Raw genomic sequence first — 21,552 nt, forward strand, 5'->3', positions numbered from 1 at the left:
AAAACACATGTAGACTGGTTGGGCGAACTCCCATGCCCCCTCAAGGACCCTGCGGAGGGTGTAGAGCTGGTCCACTGTTCCACGGCCAGGACGAAAACCACACTGCTCCTCCTGAATCCGAGATTCGACTTCCCGACGGACCCTCCTCTCCAGAACCCCTGGAGCTCCGCCCCTCTCTTCACCCGAGTGTCCAAGACATGCGGCCGCAAGTCCGATGACATGACCACAAAGTCGATCATCGAACTGCGGCCTAGGGTGTCCTGGTGCCAAGTGCACATATGGACACCCTTATGTCTGAACATGGTGTTCGTTATGGACAGTCCGTGACAAGCACAGAAGTCCAATAACTGAACGCCGCTCGGGTTCTGATCGGGGGGGCCGTTCCTCCCAATCACACCCTTCCAGGTCTCACTGTCATTGCCCACGTGAGCATTGAAGTCCCCCAGCAGAACGATGGAGTCCCCAGTGGGAGCTCTCTCCAGCAACCCCTCCAAGGACTCCAAAAAGGGTGGATACTCTGAACTGCTGTTTGGTGCATACGCACAAACAACAGTCAGGACCCGGCCCCCCACCCGAAGGCGGAGGGAGGCTACCCTCTCGTCCACCGGGGTGAACCCCAATGGATAGGCGCCAAGCCGGGGGGCTATAAGTATACCCACACCTGCTCGGCGTCTCTCACCATGGGCAACTCCAGAGTGGAAGAGAGTCCAACCCCTCTGGAGAGGACTGGTACCAGAGCCCAAGCTGTGTGTGGAGGTGAGCCCGACTATATCTAGTCGGAACTTCTCAACCTCACACACCAGCTCAGGCTCCTTCCCTGCCAGAGAGGTGACATTCCACGTCCCAAGAGCCAGCTTCTGTAGCCGGGGATCGGATCGCCAAGGTCCCTGCCTTCGGCCACCGCCCAGCTCACAATGCACCCGACCCCTATGGCCCCTCCCACAGGTGGTGAGCCCATGGGAAGAGGGACCCACGTTGTCCTTTCGGGCTGCGCCCGACCGGGCCCCATGGGTGCAGGCCCGGCCACCAGGCGCTCGCCTTCGAGCCCCACCTCCAGGCCTGGCTCCAGAGGGGGGCCCCGGTGACCCGCATCCGGGCAAGGGAAAACGTGTGTCAATGTTTTTTGTCATCATATGGGGTCTTTGAGCAGTACTTTGTCTGGTCAGTAAAAAGTCAGTCAGTAAAAAATCAGCCAAAAGAGATGATAAGGGAAAAAAATATCAGTTCCTGTTTTGTGGGCCATCTAATTGTTGCCCCTCTGATGCACCTGTTGTTGCTTTCATTAACAACCAAGCAGCTGAAACTGATTAACAACTCATTCTGCTATTTAACCTACCAAATCAATATTCCAGAAGTTTGACTGATAGGTTGCTATACTCTGATTAAAAAGTGTTCCTTTAATTTTTTTTAGCTGAAACTCTTTCCCATTGTCAGAGATGGGTTGCTACTCGTCAGCCTTGTAGATTGATTTTCAAAAAAGACAATATTCTAAGAAGATTAAAATAGTCTGTTTTAGCTAGATGTGTCTGATTATGTTTAAAGTATGGTGTTATAACTTGTGAAACGTTTGTCTGATTTGTAGTGAAGTGGTGCTTTCTCTGAAGAACACCTGTTCAATGTGGCAGCTTTTCTGCATTTCCTCGAGTGGCCATTTTAGACAGGCTTGATTGTATTTTTTTTAATGTGATTCCAAAAAATACATTTCAAAAATTATCAATTCATACAATACAGTCACATGGTTATTAAAATTTCTCAGTGTTCATGACATGGTCTGCATGACCATAATATAATTTTCTGGGAAATTCTGAGAATAAAGGTTGATTTTTCCTTACCAAAATTAATTAATTAAATTCAAACCCATATTTATATTGCTCAATTCAATGCAGAGTCATGTGAGTTACCCTGTTCATGGTCAAGAAAGCTCAGAGTTTACACTGCTCAAATACCTCAGTTTTGCTCGAGAAAAATGCTTTAGAAAAAGTATTTTGTTATTTTTGTCCTGCTTTTTACACATGTATTCATATATGTTATTTTCTTAAAGTTGACAATTGTCTACTTTGCTGTCCTATACTGTGTTGTCTTTTTCTGTTTAAATTTGGTCAGGGGTTTGTCGAAATAATAAAATGTTTTAATAACTCTAATTTTAAAGTAATTAATTTGAAGCAATTTTAACCTGATTTTAGAATCTCAGAATTTGACAGTGTACCTACATCGTTGGTACCTACACCGTTGGTTGTAAGAAATATTCAGGCAGTTACTCCTGAAATTAGCAAATACAACTATTTTCTTAGTTCATCATAAAGCTATGTCAAGACAGCTTGTTTAGTTAGTTCTGATGTCAACTTTCCTGTCCCTACAGCACATTATCACAAATCATTCATGCAGTAGCAGCGCTCCTTCACCCTTTTACATGGCAGCATACACTTATCCCCATTGTTCCAGAGATTTTGATCGATGTGGTGATGGCACCAACACCTTACCTGTTGGGGGTACAAAAACGACTGTTGGGCCTTGTGACCGACCAGAGTGATGTAAGTTAACATTGAAAAACTCAAAAGTTGAAATCCAAGATGGGATCCTTACCACAGCCTTTTTTGTCATTCTTTCATAGATGCTGCTGGTTGACTTGTCTGAGGATAAAAATGGGACATTCCTTGCTTCAGTAAGCATGTCAAAAACTGTTTGATTCAATATTATTTCTATTATTAAATCCATTAATATTCAAATATTTGTGTCCATGAAAAATATAAAATTCTTGATTTGTAGTTTGGCGATGAGAGAGCCATCTTGCCTAAGAAGCTTCAAACAGAAATGTTAGAGGCACTAAATAACAGACAGCAAGCACTATGTAAGTAAACTTCAATCATTAATGGTAACAAAACTTTACTTCCACAATCATCAATATTTTGTCCTTTCTTTCAGCGGTAGAGGAGCTGAACCAAGTGGTGTCTGAACCCTTCCTACAATTCTTTGTCAAAACAGTTGGCCATTATTCATCCTACGTGAAATATAGAGGTGTTGAAGAGCAGAGAGTGTTTGAAAAGAGAAGTTTTTACAAGGCCATTCAGTCAAAGTCCACTCGACATTTTGTCAAGAAATTCATCCAGACACAAATGTTTGATCTGTTTATCCAGGGGGTGGAGCAACATCAGTGTGGACCCCAGCAAGGTGAAGAAAAATACAAGTCTATCTGGAAGTGACAAACACCTGAGCCAATTTGTCTGCATCATTTCTAGACACAAGATTTCTCATTTTTATGATATTACGTAAATTAAAAAAGGCTGCTCTCAAGATTTGCTTTATTTGTACAGAAATGGCAGATCCTGAGCAAAGATCACTCCCTGGTTTCTTACAGCTTTACTTAATGTTAATATGCCATTTGAAAGATCTAATGGTCAATGGTATTAGAGGCTGCAGTAAGATCAATCACAACAGATACAGATGGAAGTCCCTTAACTGATGCAATTAAAAGGTCTTTTGTAACTTTTCAAAATATTCACTGGAAAACTTGGAATGAGTTTCAGTTACGTAACTGAATTGCTGCTACTTTCATCAGGATTTTAAATCTAAAGGTCAGGTTAGATATTGACCTATAGTTTACTAAACCTCAGAATCAAGTGTTGGCTTTTAAAGAATTGATTTAATTACATCTAATAAAGACTGGTATGTAATCAACTGTTGGAGAGAAATTAATCTTATATTAGAGGATGCTGCTAATTAGGGATAAAATATCTTGTAGCAGTGTAATTAGAATAGGGTCTAGGACACATATAGATGGTCCATGAGAAATAATTCTCTATGTGAATTGATCAGTATTAATTGATGTAAAATGATGAGGGTAATTACCTGGTCTTGTACGTCATTCAGAGATCTGTGTTCAAAGCACAGTCTGAGTTAGTTGAGGAAAGTTGTTTCTGAGTTTTCTCTCTAATAAGTCAAATTTTATGATTTTAAAATTCAAAAATCATCATCTATAAAATCCTTACTAGTTAGGCTTATGGGAATATATGATGAACCCAGTTCTGACCCCTGGCTACAATGTTGAATGGAAACCTGGGATTGCTCTTATTAATGTTTATTATTGAACAGTGGTAGGGTGCCTTATGTTATGAGACTACACAGTAATAGTGACTCGTCTAATTTGTTCGAGCACCACTTCCACTTTTTTTTTAGATTGTGATGCTGTAGCATTCTGGTGATTCTGTTTTAAAGTAGGCAGAAACAAGTGTAATTCTCTTACCTGATGAAATCAAATATGCTGTTAGCTAAAAACAAGTGGGAAAAATAAAGGTTTGTACAGTACACTGATAAAATATCCTGTTTTTTATCTTGCAGGAATATTTCACAGAAAGATCATTGAATACCATCGTAAGAAGAAAAGAGTCATGGAAAAGAAACACTAGCTCCAAGTATTGGGCTGTAGTAGAAAGGGTAACATAAGAAATATTGTGAATGTGAATGTTGCATAGTGTATCTCGTGTTGGTTTGATTTTGAATTGTAATGTGTGAATTATTGTACAAATATATGTTGCCTCTAATTTCTGAAACACTGGCAAAAATAAAGAAAATTGAAAATTATTTCAAATAAAAACTATTTTTGAGCCATATCCCAGCTGTATGAGGCCTATAGTGGTTTTTGCTTCTATGGATGTATTAATTGCTCTCTGTCTTTACCTTGACCATTTAGGTTATTTTTTTCATTGATGGTAGGTTAGTTTGTTAGCAAAATATCTAATATCTACAATATTTCAATATTGATGATGATGTAGCCTCCTATGTACAATGTTATAAAGTCTCTCAAATAATTAGAATTGAATGAAGACAAATGTAATCTTCCATCTGTCCATCCTTTACTGTTTATCTAGGGGTGGGTCACAGGGTCACCAGAGCTTTGTTTAAGGAAAGCCCTGGAAATGTTTTCCCCTGGAATGAAGGAAACCCAAGATTTATGGTTTCACAAAGGGAGGTAACTTAACCCAGAGTCAGAGGAGTAACACTAGTCTGTTTCACCAAGCAAGGTAACTGAACCTCCGCGTTTGGTAACTGGAACTACCCTAATCCAGAGCAGGTTTTCCTCCATGGGTTGCTCCCAGGGTTGCCTCTGACTCCGCCCTCTTTCAAATCCATTCATGGCATTTGATTTCCTTCTTCTGTCAGATGTAGTTTTACTGTGGTTCGGTTTATAAAAAAAAGAAAACATGGCATGACCGTTTGACAAGAATCCCATTGGTGAAGGTGCAGCATTAATTCACAGAGTTAAATATGAAATGTTATTGTATCCCGTTCAAATATCCCGTCATATCCAGACAGTTATCTTCATGATCGGTACAGTTTCACGTCCCAAACCATCAGACACATCCACGATTCGCGTCCATACGACAGCGTTTTTAAAAAAATCTACGTCCACACGCAAACGTACCAGTGCATTTTCGAAGATGGCTATGAGCATGCCAAACCATGTGGTGGCAGTTTTGAGTCGAATTTTATCTAATAGGAATCCTCCGTGTTTTGTTGTCACAACACACGGGCCCATAAATATGACGTCACAGCGGTTTTCGTCGCAGGCAAAACTTCAGCATTTTTAAAAAGTCCCGGGGATACGCTGTTCACACGACAACGCAGACCCAGCGTTTTTTTTAAAATCCACCTCGGCCAGCGTTTTAAAAAAGTTGCGTTTTTATTCCGGATATCTGCGTTGTCGCGTGGATGGAAGGCGTAAACGCAACAAAAAAGTTGCATTTTAAAAATATCTGTTATCCTCAGAATGGCCTCATTGACATAACAATAGCCGTTCACAGCTGATCAAAGGTACTTACAATCATAAATGCTCTAGTGGACAGATAGCGCAACTACAGCCACTAGTTTTCTAAATCTATTTCAATTTTTTTATTATATGCGCCTTGTAATCCCGTGTGCCTTATATACAAAATAAATAATAAAATAAAAAATTTGTTAAAGGTGGGCCTTATAATCCAGTGTGCCTTATAGTGCAGAAAATACTGTATATTTAAGGAAATGCATTAAAAATATAACAAGGCAGTCAGACTGCAACATCTCGCGACACTCCTGAATTCAAAATTTAATCCTACCTTGATAATTGTCACAGCAATGAATTCTATATTGTAACATTGAGTATGACATTAGCCTAGTTTTCCAAAGGTGAAGGTCATCATCACATTTTTGTGCCTCTGACTTCCTGAAAATGTTGCATTTGTTTTGTGATTATATGTCATCAAGTCTCAGAGATGTGTACCTAAAAAGGTATAAAAGTGAAAAAATTTCCCCTGACCTAGTTTTTCAAGGTAAAGGTTGTGATCTAATTTTCATCCATTTGCCTCCCTGAAGATAACTTTTGTTTTGTCTTTCTATCTCATCCGGTTCCTGAGATATATGCAAAAATGTACAAAAGTTGAAACTTGACCTTGACCTAGATTTCACAAGTTCAAGGTCATCATCTCATTTTCATCCCTTTTGCCGCCCGAGTAATGTGCTTTTTCTTTCATCTTTCTATCTGCAACGGTTGTGAAGATATTTGGTGGACGGATGGACAAACACACACAAACACACATTGACAATTACAACACATCATCGCTTCGCGGGATGTAATTAACTTTTATCATACATGTTATGATTTCTGGTTATGTAAGACTAGCACAGAAGGCCTTGGTGGCCCTGACTGCTCATCACTGCATGGTACCCTCATTCCGATCAAGGCTAAATTACAATTATGTAATTTAGCCTTGCTTGCGAAGGAGCAAGGAGCTTTGATCGGAATGAGGGTACCATGATATGTAGCTGATGATATAAAGCTGATGATATGAATAGGAAGTCCATTCATCCATCCATCTTCCATCACTTATCTGAAGTAGGGTCGCGGGGGCAGCAGCTTCAGCGGGGAGCCCCAAACATCCCTTTCCCCAGCCACATCCACTACCCCTGACTGGGGGATCCCAAGGTGTTCCCAGGCCAGTGTTGAGATATAATCCCTCCACCTGGTCCTGGGTCTGCCCTGGCATCTCCCAGCTAGACGTGCAACAAACACCTCCCTAGGGAGGCGCCCTAGACGCATCCACACCAAATCACCTCAGCTGACTCCTTTCCACGCGAAGGAGCAGCAGCTCTACTCTGAGCCCTTTGCAAATAGCAGTGTTTCTCACCTTATCTCTAAGGGAGACACCAGCTATACACCTGAGAAAGCCTATTTCCACCGCTTGTATACACAATCTCGTTCTGTCGGTCGTGACCCATTGCTCATGACCATAGGTGAGTGTAGGAACGAAGATTAAACGGTAGATAGAGAGCTTTGCCTCTTGGCTTAGCTCCTTCTTTGTGACAACAGTGTGGTAAAGCGACTGCAATACCACTCCTGCTGCCCCAATTCTCTGTCCAGTCTCACGCTCCATTGTTCCCTCACTTGTGAACAGGACCCCAGATACTTCAACTCCTTCACTTGTGGAAGGACCTCATTCCCCACTCAGAGATGGCAGTCCAATGACTTCCTTCTCAGGACCATGGCCTCAGATTTGGAGGTGCTAATCCTCATCCCTGCCGCTTCACACTCGGCTGAAAACCTAACCAGTGAGTGCTGCAGGTCACAGGCCGATGATGCAAACAGGACCACATCATCTAGAAAAAGCAGTGATGCAATCCTCAGGCCACCATACTGTAACCCTCCTCACCACGACTACACATCTATATCCTGTCCATGAAAATCACGAACAGAATTGGTGACAAAGCGCAGCCCTGGCGAAGGTCAACAGCCACTCAGAATGAGTCTGACTTACTGCCGAGAACCCGAACGCAGCTCTCACTTTGGGCGTCCAGGGATTGGACAGCCCTGAGGAGAGGCCCCTCACCCCATACTCCCGCAGTACCTCCCACAGAAAATTCCTGGGGACCAGACCGTACGCCTTCTCCAAGTCCGCATAACACATGTAGATGGGATAGGCGTACTTCCAAGCCCCCTCTAGGATCCCTTTTGAGACCAAGAAGCTGGTCCGTTGTTCCACGACCAGGATGGAACCCACATTGTTCCTCCTCAATCTGAGGTTCAACAATCGGCCGGACCCTCCTTTCCAGCACCTTGGAGTAAACTTTCCCAGGGAGGCTGAGGAGTGTGATGCCCTTGTAGTTGGCACACACACCCTCTGATCCCCCTTTTTAAAAAGAGGAACCACCACCCCAGTCTGCCACTCTTTCGGCACTGTCCCAAACTTCCACACAATGTTAGAGGCGTGTCGTCCATGACAGCCCCTCAACACCCAGAGCCTTCAGCATTTCCAGGCGAATCTCATCAACACCCGGGGCTTTGCCACCATGAAGTTGTTTAACTACCTCGGTGACTTCGCCCAGAGAGATTGACTCCAATCCCCCATCATCCTCCAGCTCTGCCTCTGCAACAGAGGACGGGTCAGTCCATTCACAGCTAACTGTGCATGTAGATTGACTATTTCAAGTCAAAATCAAATCAAATCAAACTTTATTTATATAGCACTTTTCATACATAAAAAATGTAACTCAAAGTGCTTCACAAGATAAAACGTGATAAAATAATGAAACATACAACAATAAAAGAGACACATATAGCCCCCCCCCGCCCCGCCCCCATTCACACACACACACACACACACACACACACACACACACACACACACACACACACACACACAAACATCTGCAAACACGCCTACAGTCACACATACAGTAAGCAGACTGTTAACATGGCTTGGCACCGAGGATCCAGGTGAGGAGAAGCCACCCATGGGGGGCCATCCACACCGAGAGGCACCACAGTCCGCAGTCACAGGAAGCATCGCCACAGAGACCCCCCTCAACCCCGACAGACCAGGGCACACCAACACCAACACCAACACCGACACACCAACTGCAGAGCCGCCCTAGTCCCAAGGGCCCGAGGGATCCCCAGGGCGACGCCCCCATGGCCAGACCAGACACAACTCTCGGTGTGGAGGGTCCTCAAGAGGAAACAATGGAGCTAAAACCTAAAAGATTAAGACAGTGGAATAAAAACAGACAATAATGATGAAATGTATAAAAATGTTGGGGTTTAGAAAATTTTAAAGTAATAAAATGCACAAGGCTTTAAAATAAAAATAGAAATAAATACAATAAAAATGATTAAAGGGATAAAAGTATTAAGATAAGGGAAATAAGAGAGTAGAAGAAACCAGTTAAAAGCCAAATTAAAAAGGTGAGTTTTGAGCTTCCTTTTGAAAATATCAACAGTCTCTGAGGCCCTGAGGTTCTCTGGAAGGCTGTTCCACAGATAAGAGCCATAATGGCTGAATGCAGCCTCACTGTGGGTTTTTGTTATTACTCGTGGTATGGTTAAAAGGCCGGTGCCAGAGGACCTCAGGGTCCGCGAGGGTTGATATGATAAAAGCAGATCAGATAGATAAGATGGTCCAAGACCCTTAAGACATTTAAAAACTAATAAGAGAACCTTAAAATCGATTCTGAAGCAGACGGGGAGCCAATGCAGAGATTTTAAAACTGGTGTAATGTGCTCCCGCCTTCTGGTCCTCATCAGCACACGTGTGGCTGACTTTTGTAAATATTGTAGATTATTAATACTCTTTTTGGGAAGACCAAAGAGCAGGGCATTACAATAATCTACAGGAGATAAAAGCATGCATCAGCACCTCCGTGCTGGCCTGAGAGAGAAACGGGCGGACTCTGGCTATATTCTTAAAATGGTAAAAACCTATCTTTGTAATATTTTTTATGTGTGGAAGTGAGCTCAGAGTCAAAAATAATGCCCAGGTTCTTTGCATATTGTGCGGGTTTAAAATCTTGTAGTTTCTCTCTCTGGCCTTCAGGACCTATAACTAAAACCTCTGTTTTGTCCTCGTTGAGCTATAGGAAGTTCTCTGCCATCCATGACTTGATATCTAAAATACGGTTAAAAAGGGCATCAATTGGCCCTGAGTCATCAGGAGATGTACAGCTGTGTATCATCGGCATAGCTATGGAAGCTGATGCCATGTCTCCTGATGACATCCCCCAAGGGAAGCATGTAAAGATTAAAAAGAACTGGACCTAAAATTGACCCTTGAGGCAGGCACCCCACACCTAATTTCATGTGTTCTGGAGGAACATGTATCCATACTTACAAAGAAACATCCATCTGTGAGATAAGAATGAAACCAGTTATAAAGAGTACCAGAGAGGCCCACCAGGTTTATCAGTCTATTCAATAAAATGTAGTGATCTACTGTATCAAAGGCAGCACTTAAATCCAGTAGTACCAAGACTGTGAGTTTTTGTGAGTCTGTGTTACACCTGAAGTCATTTAAAATCTTTAAAAGGGCTGTCTCGGTACTGTGGTTCCTTCTAAAACCAGTTTGATATTTCTCTAAAATATTGTTTGTATCTAAAAAATCAATTAATTGGTTAAAAACCAGTTTTTCTAAAATCTTACTTAAAAATGGTAAGTTGGAGACAGGACGGTAGTTATTTAAAATGTTGAGGTCTAATTTGCTCTTCTTCATTAGGGGCCTCACCACCGCCGTTTTAAAGGAGGTGGGGAAAACGTCCATCTGGAGAGAGCAATTTAATATATTTAAAACCATAAAACGTCTTTAAAAGTGATGTGGGAATTGGATCTAAAAGGCAGGTTGTGGGCTTTATTTGGGAGAAAACTCGACCAAGTGTCCTTGCATCAACCAGGGCAAAATTCTCCAGTGTTTCCTCGGATAAAAGCAACTGTCCAGATGTGTTAAAAATTACATTTTGATGTGATAAAAGACGACCTAATGTCATCGATTTTACTTCCGAAGTGGTTTGCAAAGTCCTTGCAGACAGCATCTGTTAGTGCCTCTGGAGGTTTTTTAAAATTGGGATTTGTTAAAAGATTGAAGGTGGAGAAAAGAATTTTAGGGTTATTTTCATTATCTGTGATGAGTTTTGAGAAATGGGATATTATCGCCTGTTTGACCGGTTTATTGTAGGATTTGAGTTATTCACGAAATATTTCATAATGGACTGTGAGTTTACTTTTTCTCCACCTTCTCTCCGCACTCCTGCATTTTCCTTTTGATTTTTTGATTTCATCCGATCTCCATGGGGGTTTAGGTTTGCTTTTTATGGTTTTAGTTAAAAGTGGAGCCACAGAGTCCAATGTTGATTTTAATTTACTGTTAAAATTGTCAACAATAACATCACAAGGTGCATGTAAAATTTCAGCAGGAGTGCTCTGTAAAATCTCGATAAATTTTGCAACCACTTCGGAAGTAAGGTAGCGTTTCCTCACTGTTCTCACTGGGGCCTCCTGATGTTTAAAACTGGTGATGTTAAAATACACACAGTAGTGGTCAGATACAGCCAGGTCAACAACAGAGGACACACCAATGGACAGGCCATAGGTTATGACCAGATCCAGGGTGTGTCCCCTGTTGTGAGTCGGATGTGTTACATGTTGATTAAAATCCATGCAGTTTAAAAGGTTTAACAATTCTCTCGACAATGGGTCAGAGATGTTATCAATGTGCAGATTAAAATCACCAGTTATTAAAATTCTGTTATAGGTAGTGAGTATTGTTGATAAAATCTCAGAAAATTCACTGATAAAAGAAGTTGAGTTCTGGGGTGGTCTGTAAACAGTAATGCAAAGGATAGGAGGACTGCTAAAAACTAAGGCATGGAGCTCAAACGATGAGTAGCTGTTAAAAAAGACTTTGTTTGAATTTAATGTCTTTCTAGAGATTGAAGCAGTTCCGCCTCCTCTTTTACCACCCCTGGTAGAAAATAAAAAGTTAAAATCTGGTGGGCAGGCCTCGGTGAAAACAACTGGTGCGTCAGTGCCAAGCCATATCTCTGTTAAAAGAATGCAATCTAGCTTACTGTCTAAAATATAGTCATTCATAATAAAAGATTTTTTCACAAGGGAACGAACATTTAAAAGTGCCATGTTGATGCTGACAGGTGGTTTACGGACTGTACAGGTGGATTGATGATGTTTTGGGAGAGGTCTGAGGTTATTGAAGTTCACCGAGTGAACATTGAGAAATCTGCTTTGGTGGCGCTGCGTAATGATGACAGTTATTAGTAAGAATGGAAGGTCCAAGTCCAGTGTTGTGTGTGTTCTGATCAGAGGTGGAACTAAAAACATAGGAACTGGGACCGAGAGGACATCAACCAGTAGGGGACGGGTCAGTCTGTGCAGATTTGGGGTGGTGGGAGGAGAGTGTAGTGACGTGGGCGTGTTGCACACCGTATGCCAGGTTGGCGGACAACACGCAGGTGCAGGCCCTATTTAGGTGAAGGCCATCGTTTCCAAAAAGATGTCTCCTCTCCCAAAAGACATCAAAATTGTCAATGAAACCAACATTGTAGGTGCTGCAGGCAGAGGAGAGCCAGGTGTTCAGGCTAAGCAGCCTGCTGAAACGCCCAATGCCCCTGCCACAGGTGGGGATGGGGCCGGAGATAAATCACGCAGTTGGGACTGTGAGAGTTTGTTACAAAGCTGCGTAAAATCCTGTTTTAAAATCTCGGACTGTTGTCTGGAAGTGTCTTTGGTGCCCACATGAATAATGACATGGTTTACCTAGGGGTGTGAATCCAAAAAGCTTGGGAGTTTCTCCATTATGTCTGCAACAGTGGCGTCGGTAAAGGACAGGGTCAGCGCCCCCCTAAAACGGACATTCCGGAGGATGGAGTCCCCGTTGATGAGCGTTGTAGCCCGTTGTCCAGGGGTGGTGGCCGGTTCGGTCATACCATCATCCCCATTAGCGGCCTGGTGGTGCTGCGTATCCTGGTGAGGAGGACGCCGGGAGTGCCACCGCACAGCATCCCTGAGGAGCCGCCTCCGCTGGACTGAGGTGCGGGGGAACGAAGGCGAGTGGTCCGATGCTGGATGTCCATCCGCTGGGTCGCAGGCAGCCTTGACTGGAGGGAAGGCTGTGGTGTCTGTCGGCGAGGGCATGACACCCGACGGAGGGGAGGCATCTGGATCGGCAGGGGCAGTTTCCCGCTCCAGCACCCCGACCGGCTCCACGGTCAAGGATAGTGCCGAGTACTTGTTGGTGAGGGAGAGCCCCGCCTGAGGCGCCGTCAGGAGCCCTCTTCTGACTGCGGACAACAACTTCGGTCCAAGGAGTCCTGTTGCTCAGAGTAGAGCAGGATCCAAACTCCTGGATAGGGGATAAACCTTGTTTTACTCTGGAGTTGCGTCAGGCGTGAGGTGCAGGGCGGGTGTGGAGATACTCACAAGCCCCCGGCTGAGCGACGCTGTGTTGGAGTTTACCCCGGTGGATGAGAGGGTCGCCTCCATACGCCTTAAGGCTGTGGGAGGGAAAACTCTGACTGTTATTTGTGCATATGCACCAAATAGCAGCTAGGGTATTCGGCCTTCTTGGGGTCCCTAAATTGGGTCCTTGACGGGATCCCTGTAAGGGACTCCATTGTTCTCGTGGGGGACTTCAATGTACACGTCAGCAATAATGGGGACACCTGGAGGGGCGTGATTAGGAGGAATGGCCTCCCTGATCTAAGCCTGTGCGGTGTTATGTTGTTGGACTTCTGTGCTAGTCACAGATTGTTCATAACTAACACGATGTCCATACACTAGGATGCTCATAAGTGTACCTGGTACCAGTGCAGCCTGGGTCGGAGATCAATGATCGATCTTTTGGTCGTATCATCTGACCTTCGACTGTGTGTTTTGGACACTCGGGTGAAGAGAGGAGCAGAGCTGTCAACTGATCACCACCTGGTGGTGAGTTGAATCTGTTGGCGAGTAGTGCGGTTGAACTGGGACATCTGGAGGAGGACTCTGTCCGCAAGGCCTTCAATTCACACCTCCTAAAGAGCTTCTCATGCATTCCTGTGAAGGCTTGTAGCCGATGTTCAAAGCTTCCATTGCTGAAGCCGCAGCTGAGAGCTGTGGTCTCAAGGTCTTGGATGCCTCAAGGGGGGTTACCCTCAACCCAGGAGGTCAGGGAAGCAGTCCAACTGAAGGAGACTTTCAGGGGCATGTTGTCCCCGGGGACTCCTGAGGCAGTTGCAGGGTACCAACAGGCCAAAAGGACTGCAGCCTCAGCTGTGATGGAGGCAAAACAGAGGGTGTGAGAGGAGTTCGGAGAGGCCATGGAGAAGGACTATCAGACGGCCCCAAAGTTGTTCTGGAGGACTGTCCGACACCTCAGGAGGGGGAAACGGGGGACCATCCAAGCTATGTATGGCAAGGATGGGACACTGTTGACTTCGGCTGAGGAGGTTGTCAGTCGGTGGAATGAACACTTTGAGAACCAGAGGGCGTGTGCCAACTACAGGGATATCACACTCCTATGCTTCCCTGAGAAGGTTTTCTCCAAGGTGTTGGAAAGGAGGGTCCGGCCGATTGTCGAACCTCAGATTGAGGAGGAACAATGTGGGTTCCATCCTGGTCGTGGAACAACGGACCAGCTTCTTGGTCTCGTCGGGATCCTAGAGGGGGCTTGGGAGTATGCCCATCCTGTCTACATGTGTTCTGCAGACTTGGAGAAGACGTACGATCGGATCCCCAGGGATATACTGTGGGAGGTACTTAGGAAGTATGGGATGAGGGGGCCTCACCTCAGGGTCATCCGATCCCTGTATGCCCAAAGTGAGAGCTGCATTCGGGTTCTCAGCAGTAAGTCGGACTTGTTCCGAGTAGCTGTTTGCCTTTGCCAGGGCTGTGCTTTATCACCAATTCTGTTCGTGATTTTCATGGACAGGATATCGAGGCATAGTCATGGTCAGGAGTGTTTACAGTTTGGTGGCCTGAGGATTGCATTGCTACTTTTTGCAGATGATGTGGAACTGTTTGAGTCACCGGCCTGTGACCTGCAGCACTTACTCATTCGGGTTTCAGCCGAGTGTGAAGCAGCAGGGATGAGGATCAGCACCTCCAAATCTGAGGCCATGGTCCTCAGCAGGAAACCAGTGGACTGCCTTCTTCAAGTGGGGAATGAGGTCCTTCTACAAGTGAAGGAGTTTAAGTATGTTGGGGTCCCGTTCACGAGTGACGGAACAATGGAGCGTGAGATTGGACAGAGAATTGGGGCAGCAGAAGGGGTATTGCAGTCGCTTTACCAAATTGTTGTCACAAAGAGGGAGCTTAGCCGAGCGGTAAAGCTCACTATCTACCGTTCAATCCACTTCCCTACCCTCACCTATGGTCATGAGCGATGGGTCATGACCGAAAGAACAAGATCGCGGATACGAGCGGCGGAAATGAGCTTTTTCAGATGGGTAGCTGGTGTCTCCCTTAGAGATAAGGTGAGAAACACTGCTATTCGCAAGGGGCTCAGGGAAGAGCCGCTGCTCCTTCGCTTGGAAAGGGGTCAGTTGAGGTGGTCCAGGTGGGAGGAGGCCTTGGGGCAGACCTAGGACCAGGTGGAGGGATTATATCCCAACACTGGCCTGGGAACGCCTCGGGATCCCCCAGTCAGAAGTAGTGGATGTGGCCGGGGAAAGAGAAGTTTGGGGCTTCCTGTTGAAGCTGCTGCCCCCGCGACGCGACTTCGGATAAGCGGTGGAAGAAAGATGGATAGATATATGGATGCAATGGACTACAGTCAAACTTATGCATCGACTCATGCAGCAATTTCTTCCCCTGCCATCTCCCTCTTCTTTGCAGCTGCAGCGCTGTTGCTTTTTCTTCAGAAAGGTACTCAAAGTCTTCGTATGCCTGCATTAACATTTGTAGTTTGACCGCCGTAAAGTACGTGGAGTGCTTCTTATTTGTCGTAATGTCGACTCGTCAAATTGGGGCTTGATTGATGATGTTTTTTTTGAAGTTGTGTCACACCTGCTAAACTCTGGTTGAACTTGCTCTGGGTTGATGAAACTAACCTTGAGTAACCTTTGTGAAACTGCAAACCCTGGGTTTCCAAGCTCAGTATAAGTCAACCCAGAGTCACAGGTTTTATTCAGGGTTTGTTAACCCTGCTTCATGAAATGGACCTTAGGGGACAACTGCTGATGCTCCTCAACATTAGGAGGGGCAAGATGAGGTGGCTCAGGCCTCTGTTTCGCATGCCTCATGGACGCCTCCCTGGAGAGATTTTATGGGTATGTCCTGAGACTAAAAATGTATGCGAGCGAGAAATTATTCTGTACAGGACAAGGCTTCGGGGAAGACCTAGGACAAGTTGGAGGAACTGTTTCTCAGATGGCCTTGGAATGCCTCGGGATCCTCCTGGAAAAGCTAGAGGTGTCTGGGGAGAGGAGAGTCCGGGCAAGTGAATTCTTGTGCAAATCTTGAGGCTACTGACCATTTTGCAGTGTGTTGCTCAGGTCATGAACCGACCCAGGCCATTGTATCTCCTCATCAGAGATGTAGTATCTGATGAGGAGATACTACTAAACTAAACTAACATCTTGACAGATGTTAGTTTATCTATGGTGCAGTCTCTAACATGTTGAAACAATAGTCAATCTACTTGTGCCTGCACATGCTGTGAATGGACTCCCCATTCACATAATCAGCTTCATTTTGTGAGGGAGCCTTGATGGGAATGTGGGTGACATCCATACAGCCAATGGCAATGGGAAATCCTAAAAGAAATTAAAGTTACTCATCAAAAGCAGAGGTTGCTGCACAATGTCATTAAGAGAAAATAATTTCAAATTTATCAGATTTCTACCCCATTGACCTGCAATCTTGTGGTACTCCTCTTTGATGTTTCTGACAGGTTTGTTTCCAGGGAAATTGACAAACCGGGGTAAAAGTAATTTTAAGGCGATGCACACTGAGCATCGCTTCATCAGGGATCTTTCCAAGGTGTTTTTTCTGACCCTTTACCGAGGGCCCCTGTGCCATGAGAGATCCTTGTTCTTCACCTTTTGGTAATACAGATAGAAGGTGGTTTAATATCAGTATGGGGAGGATTCATCAACTTTTAATCACCGTAAATAATAAGATAAATAATCTCGGAATTTGTTAATTGTTAATTTGTTTTTCACAGCATCTTTGGCAAGGAAAGTGAATGAATGAATAAATAAATATAAAAACTTCATGACTCATGAAGAAACAGGCGAACAACTATTCAAGTGTCAAGCATGTTTATCAATGCGTCTTGGACGTGGAGCTGTTATACGTCAGAAAATAGCCGGTTTTAACTCCGTGTATTCTGTGTGTACATGTAGACATGGGTCACATGCATGACGTTAAAGCAGTTTTCGTCGCATGGAGACGCCCCCTGGATAGAAAAAGTTGCCGTAAGAGCGTCCACAAGACAACGCAGACCCGGCATTTTCAAAAATCCACCTTAGCCAGCATTTTCAAAAAGTTGCGTTTTCATCTCGGATATCTGCGTTGTGTGGACGGAAGTCGTAACCGCAACAAAAAGGTTGCATTTTCAAAAAGATCTGGCACTGTGTAGATAGGGCCTGAGCCACAGCCACCCCTGTCTTCTCCTTCTCCTTTCGGCTTTTCCCTTCAGGGGTCGCCACAGCGAATCAGTTGCCTCCATCTAACCCTGTCTTCTACATCCTCTTCTCTCACACCAACTACCTTCATGTCCTCTTTCACTACATCCTGGTGTTCCTGTCGGCTTCCTGCCTGGCAGTTCAAAACTCAGCATCCTTCTACCAATATGTTCACTATCTCTCCTCTGGACATGTCCAAACCACCTCAGTCTGGCCTCTCCGACTTTATCTCCAAAACCTCTAACATGTGCTGTCCCTCTGATGTGCTAATTCCTGATCCTATCCATCCTGGACACTCCCAAAGAGAACCTCAGCATCTTCATCTCTGCTACCTCCAGCTCTGTCTCCTGTCTTTTCCTCAGTGACACTGTCTCTAGACCAAACAACCTGGTCGCTGGTCTCACCAGTTTTGAACACCTTTCCCTTCATTTTAGCTGAAACTCTTCTATAACACATCCTACCTAACACTTTCTTCCACCCATTCCATCCTGCCTGTACACGCTTCTTTACCTCTTTTCCACACTCTCCATTGCTCTGGACTGTTGACCCTAAGTACTCAAAATCCTCCACCTTCTTGATCTCTTCTCCCTGTAACCTCACTCTTCCATTTGGGTCCCTCTCATTCACGTACATGTACTCGGTCTCACTGCAGCCAACCTTCATTCCTCTCCTTTCCAGAACAAACCTCCACCTCTCTAGCTTCTCCTCCACCTGTTCCCTTCTCTCACCACAAATCACAATGTCATCTGCAAACATCATAGTCCATGGAGATTCCTGTCTAACCTCGTCTGTCAGCCTGCCCATCACCATAGCGAACAAGAAGGAGCTCAGAGCTGATCCCTGATAAAGTCCCACCTCCACCTTGCACTCCTCTGTCACACCTACGGCACACTTCACCACTGTCTTACAGTCCTCATACATGTCCTGCACTGCTCTAACATACTTCTCTGCCACTCCAGACTTCCTCATACAATATCATTGTTCTTAACCACATCATAAGCTTTCTCCAGATCTACAAAAACACAATGCAGCTCCCTCTGGGCTCCTCTGTACTTCTCTATCGGCATCGTCAAAGCAAATATTGCATTTGTAGTACTCTTTTTTGGCATGAAACCATACTGCTGCTCACAAATGCTCACTTCTGCCCTTAGTCTAGCTTCAATTACTCTTTCCCATAACTTCATTGTATGGCTCATCAGCTTTATTCCTCTGTAGTTGCCGCAACTCTGCACATCTTCCTTGTTCTTAAAAATGGGTACCAGCACACTTTTCCTCCATTCCTCAGGCATCTTCTCACTGTGTAAGATCCTGTTGAATAACCCAGTCAGAAACTCTACTGCCACCTCTCTTAGACACCTCCATACCTCCACAGATATATAATCGGGACCGACTGCCTTTCCACTCTTCATCGTCTTCAATCCCCTCCTCACTTCATCCTGACTAATATTTGTTACTTCCTGGTCCACAACAGCCACCTCTTCTAGTCTTTGTTCTCTCTTATTTTCCACATTGATCAACTCTTCAAAGTACTCTTTCCATCTTCCCATCACACTACTGGCACCTGTCAATACACTTCCTTCCCTATCCTTAATCACCCTAACCCTGCATGTCCTTCCCATCTCTGTCTCTCTGGGCCCGTTCAGACTGCAGGCATATCAGATTTCCTTCCATATCTGATTTTTAGGGCTGACTGTTCACACTGTTTTTAGCAAGTTTCCAAATGAGATCTGGCTCTGTTCAGACTCGCCCACATTATCGGCCGATCTGAAGGTGGACGTAGCAACGACATTGGGGTGGAGGCATCGTTCAGTGCTTGTAATGTTTGAGGTCATATAATTGCAACAGCGGCAACAACAATGACAACGAACGTGAAGTTTTGTTACCTTGGCGTGTTAGCGATATCACTGTCCTGAGAGTTGGAGAAAACACACACACACACCAGACATCGTAAATTTCTTCTTCCATGTTTTACTGCTCCGTAATGTGCGATGCTCTTCTCTCTGGCGCGTATATAAATTCGCGGTCTGCCATATCTGATCAGAGTGTTTGGAGATGTTCATACTACAGACATGTTGGTCCCTATCCGACACAAAACTACTCCCAAATGTGGTTTCAATCCGTTCCGCAGAAATCCGATTGGGACTGTTCAGATTACACAAGAGATATGTGACATCAATCTGGATGGGCTATAAATTGGTGTAGGCGACTAGTCTGAACAAAGCCTATGTCTTGCCAACCTGTATAGATCAGTCTCTCCCTCCTTACTGTCCAACCTAGCATACAAGTTATCAGACTCTACCAGAGGCAAATAACAATTGCAAACTGCTCCAGACAACACAGCTCCCAAGAACATTAGGATACTCAACCCACTCCATCACAGTAAAAGGGTTGACAGAAGGGGGCCATGTAGCTCTGTTTCTTGTTATTCATATGCCTCATCCATGGAATCCTCCCAGGGTACAGTAAGTTCAACTATGTATACCTTTTTTAAGGAAGGGGACCAGAGCACTAAATCAGGCCTCAAGGTGGTGGTGGCGATCTCTGAGGGGAACACCAGCTGTTTGCCAATATCGGCTAGCATCTTCCAGTCATGAGCTGGGCACAGCTGGCTTCTCTCTGATGGTGTAGAGTTGCTCCTAGTAGCTGTGTCCCCTTCATGGACAAAGTCAGTTGCCCATGAGGTGTTAGATGTTGGTAGTGGTAGGGAATTGATGCTGGATCGTTTTCCCTCCAGTGGAAGCAAGGCTCTTCAAGACTTGGTTGTGGCGCCAAGTATACTGTCCTTGGGTGAGGCTGGTTTTACACCCGGTGAGTATGTGCCGAAGGGAGGCTGGCTTGACACACAGGACACACCCAGGTTCATCGCCAAACCACTGGTGGAGATTAGTCGATGTTGGAAGGACATCATAGGTTGCTCTAATGGTGAAACTCAAGCTCCTCGCTTCCATGGCCCATACATCCCTCCAACTTCCTCCTTTCGACACTATCCCACCGTGTCCACAGACCCTGTTTGCCGAGGGCGACTGCTTTGCCCCATCTTGCTGCCTCCTCCTGACGCTGCACTTCCTCCACCACCTCCGTGCTGGAGCGGTGGCATTTCTCCAGGCAGGACGGCTAGGTGTTAATCCAAGGCCTCCTCTTCATTGCTGAACATTCCCCACGATGTCAGCATGTCTGAGAGCTGCTGTTGCCTCCTCCACTGCTCTTGCTGATCTCCATTTGCGCCCGGTGACCAAGGTTGGTGCATTTTCCCTCATCACCGGGTCTTTGGATTTGTTCATGATCATCTGCAGTCATGTTTTAGCACACTTGAACTCCTCAATAAGGCTAGTGAGGGGCAACTTTTGGACACTGTCTCCGTAGAGGCCTATGGTGGTGAGGCAGCGCAGAACTCCAAGCCACTTCTTAACGTGGACTGTGACTCTTCTCTCCAGCTTCTCTACTGTTGAGATGGGCACTTCGTAGACTGCCAGGGGCAACAACACCCGGGGTAGTAGACCAAACTGGAAGCACCAGATCTTTAACTTACCAGGTAATTGGGTATTATCAATCGCCTGTAGGCCTGCATTGATGTCATTGCGTAGTTGCTTCACCTGGTCTTTGTCTTTCAGACTTGCATCATAGCGCCTCCCAAGGCTTTTGACTGGCTGCTCAGATACAGTGGGGATTGGGTCATCACCGATGAAGAACTGCAAGTCAGTAAGCACTCCCTTCACCACTGAGATGCTCCGTGACTTAGATGGTTTGATCTTCATACGTGCCATACGGAACAGTGAAAAATTAACTGGACTTAATTTATTGCAAGTTAAGGAAATCTGGTTGATTAATTTTTTCTTTTTCTGTTTTTGATTGTTCTCGGTGACTGAGAACCTACAAAGACATAAATCTTTGGTATGAAAGCCCTCTGACTGGTATCGTACCATGGGCTTCCAGAAAATGTCCAGAAAATAACTAAAAAATATATATACAGTATATATAAAAGGGCGGCAGTAGCTCAGCGGTAGAGCAGGTCATCCAGTGATCCAAGATCGGAGGTTCCATTCCCTCTGCATGTGAGTGACGAGTATGCTTCTAATTTCCCTTCGGATCGCAAGAGTGTATAAAATAAGTAAATAAATGAATGAATAAAACTGGCAG

General features: G+C 45.0%; 1 protein-coding gene and 1 pseudogene across 2 annotated transcripts in view; one reads left to right on the top strand and one right to left on the bottom strand.

Annotated features, from left to right (window-relative positions):
- The window catches only part of dennd2da (DENN/MADD domain containing 2Da), a 97,712-nt gene extending 93,134 nt beyond the window's left edge, over positions 1-4,578 (top strand). The window contains exons 8-12 of one of the 2 annotated variants that reach the window (XM_068326507.1): positions 2,360-2,531; positions 2,612-2,662; positions 2,767-2,848; positions 2,923-3,168; positions 4,336-4,578. In XM_068326507.1, coding sequence (XP_068182608.1) covers positions 2,360-2,531; positions 2,612-2,662; positions 2,767-2,848; positions 2,923-3,168; positions 4,336-4,403 — 619 coding nt within the window. In that variant the 3' untranslated portion in view covers positions 4,404-4,578. The remainder of the gene's footprint in view (positions 1-2,359; positions 2,532-2,611; positions 2,663-2,766; positions 2,849-2,922; positions 3,169-4,335) is intronic. The other variant, XM_068326498.1, reaches the window with a different exon arrangement.
- A 3,106-nt stretch (positions 4,579-7,684) lies between these two features.
- Positions 7,685-13,879, bottom strand: LOC137613351 (uncharacterized; annotated as a pseudogene).
- Between the last annotated feature and the right edge of the window lie 7,673 nt (positions 13,880-21,552).

This window comes from Antennarius striatus, chromosome 2, assembly GCF_040054535.1.
Source record: "Antennarius striatus isolate MH-2024 chromosome 2, ASM4005453v1, whole genome shotgun sequence".
In the NCBI taxonomy this organism is placed as follows: Eukaryota; Metazoa; Chordata; class Actinopteri; order Lophiiformes; family Antennariidae; genus Antennarius; species Antennarius striatus.